The 6,037-nt window shown below is 36.3% G+C and overlaps 1 protein-coding gene across 1 annotated transcript; it reads left to right on the top strand.

The window, feature by feature from the left end:
• The first annotated feature begins 316 nt into the window (after window positions 1-316).
• On the top strand, window positions 317-4,157 carry LOC149165262 (putative boron transporter 2). Its single transcript, XM_089431101.1, has 4 exons — window positions 317-516; window positions 3,170-3,265; window positions 3,363-3,500; window positions 3,596-4,157. Exons 2-4 carry the CDS (start codon window positions 3,230-3,232, stop codon window positions 3,719-3,721), a joined length of 300 nt encoding a protein of 99 aa, XP_089287227.1. The 5' UTR covers window positions 317-516; window positions 3,170-3,229; the 3' UTR covers window positions 3,722-4,157.
• The last annotated feature ends 1,880 nt before the right edge of the window (window positions 4,158-6,037 follow it).

The following is a 6,037-nucleotide window of genomic DNA, read 5'->3' as shown; positions in this document are numbered from 1 at the left end:
ATACCGTATGGCCTCAATGGTGTTTGTAATCAAAATCTGGATTGAACACAGTGTCTGTATAGACTGTAGTTCAATTTTTGTATAGACCTTTTGAAAAGTTTTCGAGGCAAGAAATCTGTTGTATTAATATTGTCTTATTTGTAATAGAGAAACTGCTATGAGGTGCTTTGGACTACTTGGGAATGAATTTTTGTCTCAGATGTCGATAGTCTGTACTGTGGTAGACAATAAGATGATTTCTTTTCTCAGGGATTGCAATTGCTTTCCGGAAGATGGGGTATACCTGTTCATGGTACTTCTTTCGACATCAAGTTGATAAACCTTCCCTTAGACTTGAGTTTTGTTTGGTTCTTGTTCGTTGGGTGATGATAAAAAATGTAATATTCATTTGTATTTGTTGATTTTATACTCATGGAACTTGTTTCTTATTGTACTCAGTTCTTTTGATGCAAGAAAGAACAACAGACTAGTTTGAGCTTGAGGTACTTGAAGCGGCAGCAGCTCTCTTCTCAAGCGGTATGTGTTCTAGTTCTCAAGTGTAATATGAGTAAATTTAGAATGTACTGCCGTTTGACAATACTTGTAAGCACTTTGAAGCAGTGGAATTTCATCAACACTACAGTGTTAGAGAAATCTGAGAGATTGCCTTTGGTCGTTTTTCCATAATGTATCTGATTTCACGACTGTTGTACCTACATGGTACTTGTAATGCACAGCAAACCAGGAAATACTTTATTGTATTGCCGCACTATTAGAAAATATAATTGTTGAAGTTACAGGCAGTATTGCTGCTTGAAAGCTGGGATTGATCCTGTCAGGTTTTGGGCCTATAAACTGTTCTGCACCTTCGTTAGTGCTTCATTCATCAATGGATGAAATGCCTTCATTACTCAAACTGCAACTTTCAACGATCTAAAGTTATATTACTTATTGTCCTAATAAAATTCAAGTTTATCATTTAGAGAGAGTGCTAGGGTCAAAGAGGTCCTAAAGTGTCTAGGAAAACCTTAGGGAGATTCCCCAAATTGGGAGGTGAATCAAATAAACTATAACTTACCCTCTCTAAACCCTAAAAGGGACCAAGCCTTAGTTTGGGAGGATGGAAGCCTATAAATGTCAACCTTTTGGCTTAGTCATGACTCCTAATCTTAAGTCCTTGAACATCTTCATGTGTATCTTGTAATACAGTTTTTATCCTATGTATTATGAACTTGGTCACATGTTAGGGTTGACTATTATAAGTTGGCTATGATTAATATCCTATATAATCAAGGGCACTTGCTCGATTTGATTTTGGGCCTTTTACACCACTTTCTTTCTTCTTCTCGTTTCTAGATCATTATTTATTTCTTTCAATTGGTATTAGGGTGTGTATGGTCTTAAGAGCATGCGATCATTGATCAAGCCATCATGACCCATGGCAGCTTTGAAGGGATAAAAGGAAGACGTGTTGAAGCCAATGCTGCCATTGGAGTTTGATTCTTGAATATCATGGAGATTAAGAAGAATTATGTTCCATGCTCAAGGTTAATTACATTAACGTTTTATGTGCTTACTCTACAAATGAATTTGAACAAGTTTTTCATGGAAACCTTTCGAAAAGAGAAAAAAGACCTTGCATTATAGTTTATTGGTGGATTCCTATATTTTCTTGGTTGTTGTTACATGTTGACTATTGGAAGATCTGTTTATATTACTGAGAATCTTTCACCTGAAAATGGAGCAGTAAAGGACATATTAACTGTTATGCGCTTTTGATTTTTCTGCCTTTGAGAACCTTGTGAGTTGTATGTCATTGAAGGGTGACTTGGTTTGAATAGTTAGCTTTGGAGAGCAGTTAGAGGAAGAAATAACTCAAACCCAAACTCAACAATGGAATTTTTATCAATGTGTCCATTCCAATAGATTATTATTCTAAATCTGGATGATGTGGCAACAATAATTATATATTTTTTGGAATGTACCTCAGTGAATGATCACCTTTTGTAATATTTTAAGTGCCGCTACATAGAGATGTTATTTCTATTCCTAATTAATTGCATTGATGTGCCATAGAGCAATGCAATGCATCTGGATACTTGAAGTCTTGGAATTGCAGAGCAGCATTTGCTTGATTCCTTGGTAGCTGTTTGAAGATCCTAACCAAACTGATGTTTCTTTCAGAATTGTGGTTCTTTGTCATAGTAGTATAGTACGTTGTTCCTGAGATTACCTTTGGTTCTGTTCTGAGATCTGTAGAGAATTGTTGAGCAAGGGGGGAGGATAGCTTCATCTTAAAGCATCCCTCTACCCAACGTTAAGCTTGATGGGAAGAATTATCCTATCTTCAAGTGAAGGGTGCTAAACATATAATTGAAGAATTGATTGTTAAGACTTGTGGAGGGTAAGAAGACAAATTGCACTGTTGCTAAAGAATTAGTAAAGCTTTTGGCGCACAATGAAGATGTGCAGTACATTATAAGTTTTACTATTGCAGATCATATTGGTCCTCAAATTAGAAGTTTGATTAGTTCTTGTAAGATTTGGACTAGGATTCTCTAACAGAACAAGGATTCTCTATTCTAGGAAATGACTGTATGCATTTTAAATGATTGGTTGTGTATATCACTGTTTATACGATACGTATTCAGGATGTGCAAGATCAATTTGGAGCAGTTGATGATAGAATTGATCCTAAAGTTCGTAGTGCCACTGTTCCAATGGTTGAAAAAAATGTTTCATCCATTTGTGACCAGTGTGAATGCCACTGATAAAGTGGCTAACTTTCTTGGTGGAATGTTACTGCAGAAAGAACATTGCTGGAACAGATTCACTTAAAAGAGTGTATACCGAGCACTTACACTGAAATCACTAAGAAGAAAGGGAAGAAGTCTGCATAGAAAAGTTTAAAGGAAAGTTCACAAAAAACCCTTGAAAAATGATGTTGTATCAAGCACGGCCATTATTGCAGAGATTGTGTCAAGGCCCATTACCACAGTAAATATATATTATTTAGAACTATGTTGTAATTTTTGTTAGGGTTCATGTTTAGGTTCAACTATCACTGGCTACCCTATTCTGGAAGAGCTTTTGCTCTCCTGAAGACATCTTGATCTAACTCTTCATTCTTTGTTTTCACCTCCATAAAAAATCTCTAGTGGATTCATAAATTTTCCTTTTATTGTGACAGACTATTTTATGTGGTATTGTTGGCATACCTCCTTCAAATGGTGTTATTCCTGAATCTCCAATGCACATGAAAGGCTTAGCTACCCTCAAACATCAGGTACTAATATATTGGAATTATCAATTGCAGCTTCTCAGGGAAAAGACACAATTCAGACATTTTATAGACGAGTAACTTACAAGTACTTTTGTTACAGTTGGTGCTTAGCAAGTTAGTGACAACAATCTGGAAAAGTATGCAGAAAAATTCAACCTTAGGGCAATTATACAGAAACATGCAAGAAGCCTATGAGCAAATGCAGACCCCAATGGTTTATCAGCCTCCACCTGCCTTGGTAATGGTCTTATTTTTGAGTTTGGGTGTTTCATTTTATCTAATTTTCCTCTCCCTTTATTTATTTGTCTTGTCATGTCCCAACCATTTATGCAGGCACTTAAGGAATTGAAAGAGACCACAATTCAGTTGGCCGCAAGTACTGGGAATATGGATGCCCAGTTGATGAATCAATTTTTAATGTTGACAAGGACGTGGATGACTTGCTTCCTGTTGAGGTGAAAGAACAACAATTGAGTAATTTGTTGCAATCTCTGATGGCGGTTGGCTGCCTTGCAGTAATGCCCATCATTAGAAAGATCCCAACTTCTGTGCTTTGGGGTTACTTTGCCTTCATAAACTTGTGTTATTGGTCTGTTTTCCCATCGGGAAAATCAATAATGCAAGGTCAAATCAGTTGTGAATGATTGATGGCATAATGAAAAGGCGAACCTTTACTCAAAAAAATAATAATAGATCATTTTTTATAAATGTAGCTTTAGAATGATCTTGCTTTGAAGTAGAGACTAAAATCAAGGAAATGATAGGAAGCCTACAATGCTGGATTAGTGCTTAGTTCAAATAAGCATGACAATGAGAGGCCTTTTGAACATGATTGTGAGGTTATTGTTGATTCAAATATTTTTTCAGCAGAAAAATAAAGCATGGAGTGAACATTTAGTGCACAAATATCCCCTGCTTTAATGGATGACTAAAACCAGGAGGCCTTACAACCATATATGTAAAGTCAAGTCAATGGTTCTACATGGTTCAGTCATTTAATATACTCAAAACTTTAGCCCAAAAATTAATACAATATAAGTCTGCTCTAGAATACAACAGAAGCAAAATAGATCACATATATGCCCTTCCCACACTCATTTCTTCTGCTAATTTTGGACACTGACTACCATTTCAGTTCTGGGCATTTTTGTGGTATTGATGTTTGGCCCAACGGATACCAGCCGAAGTCCCTTCCTTCACCATTTTGGCCCCAGCAGACGCCGCACATTTCATCTTCTTGTTAGTTGTTATAATCTGCTAATCTGGTCAAGACCACAGACTTGTTTTTCTGTGCTGTGTCCTGGTCGTTGTATGAATAATCCCACTGCTTAGGCCCATGTAAGCCCAAATGAATTTCTACGCTCATTGGAAGCCATTAATGCAATCAAATACTGTTCACATAGCGCTTCAATATTTCTAAAATAGTTAAATTGATGTTCACTAGAAGTGTAACAGAGTAACTGAAACTATGAACAGGTTGGACAATCATTGTTGATTCAAATATAACAAAAGATATAATTAATGTTTCTAGAGTAGAAGATACATTTGAGTGGAATTGTCCTTAGCTCAATTGTAATCGCAGCGCTATGTCTTTATTTAAATTCAGTGACTGCAAAAAAATATAATGGGTGTGGATGGTTTCTAAGGTAGAAAAGGAGATGTCAATATGGTGTAATAGATGGTTATCATCAAGGGGGATAAGTTAGTGCTGGTGAAATCCCTACTTGAAGCCATCCCTGTGAGCAAATGCAGACCCCAATGGTTTATCATCCTCCACCTGCCTTGGTAATGGTCTTATTTTTGAGTTTGGGTGTTTCATTTTATCTAATTTTCCTCTCCCTTTATTTATTTGTCTTCTCATGTCCCAACCATTTATGCAGGCACTTAAGGAATTGAAAGAGAGTACTTTGAGACATTTGAGAAGGAAAGGGCCAGTGAACTAGGTTTCTTTGATTTTTAGTGCATTTGTTTGCATTCTATATTTGTAGAGATTACATCTCAGATTAAACTTTGAGTTGGGCTCATGCTCTGGCCATCAAAGCATTTGAATGTTGGGGGTTTTACACCACTTTAAAGTTTTGCAGCGATCTTTTGATTAGATCTTCAATGTAAGACTTCACGGAAGTCAAAAACTGGCAGGCAGAAAAAGTCCTGCATGCTGTACTGACAATGAGATGTCTAGGGTAGTTTAAAATAACTTCTTGTTTCTTTTGAATAAATCTTCTTGTAATACTAGAGAGGCCACTCAGTTTTGGTGATATTTTCAGTGCTTTGTTTAGTTATGTGAATTCGTTAGATGCAAAACAAGTATTGGTTAATTTCATGAAAACCAATCTGCAGAATTGGAAATGTAAGCATATGTGCATGAATGTAGTAGAGAAAGGGGTATTGTTCTAATTGAAGTGAGAGTGAAAGAGACCTTTTGAAAATGTTATTGTTTCAAGCAGTTGGAACGGTATCAGTAGGAATCAGTATGCAGAAATTAAACAGAATAAATGGGAATCAAGGCGAATCAAGCATTGTATTGCATATCAAATCTAATAAAGTACCAATGATTCTACAACTCTGGTTAAGTACTCAATAGTGCTTCCAAGGTTGCAGAACTTCAATCTACAGTCATAGATATTGAATGGGTGTTTGCAGTTATATTGTTCCTCTGCCAAGAACTCTGCTCTTTTGGACCTCAATTCCCCTCAAATAAAAATGTTCTGTTTAATTGGAACTTATTTACATCCTAACATGCAGGTCGATTTCTCCAAGAGAATGTACCTGGGC

This window comes from Pinus tabuliformis, chromosome 5_1 (genome assembly GCF_031772625.1).
Source record: "Pinus tabuliformis cultivar Carrire ecotype Pingquan chromosome 5_1, CPIR1, whole genome shotgun sequence".
Lineage (NCBI taxonomy): Eukaryota > Viridiplantae > Streptophyta > Pinopsida > Pinales > Pinaceae > Pinus > Pinus tabuliformis.
Note: the sequence above shows the minus strand (reverse complement) of the source record. Positions and strands in the feature narration are given on the sequence as shown.

Coding starts and splice junctions, on each gene's coding strand:
- LOC149165262 (XM_089431101.1), top strand. CDS start 3,230: ATGCACATGAAAGGCTTAGCTACCCTCAAACATCAG. Junction 3,266..3,362: donor TAGCTACCCTCAAACATCAG/GTACTAATATAT, acceptor CTTTTGTTACAG/TTGGTGCTTAGCAAGTTAGT. Junction 3,501..3,595: donor ATCAGCCTCCACCTGCCTTG/GTAATGGTCTTA, acceptor CCATTTATGCAG/GCACTTAAGGAATTGAAAGA.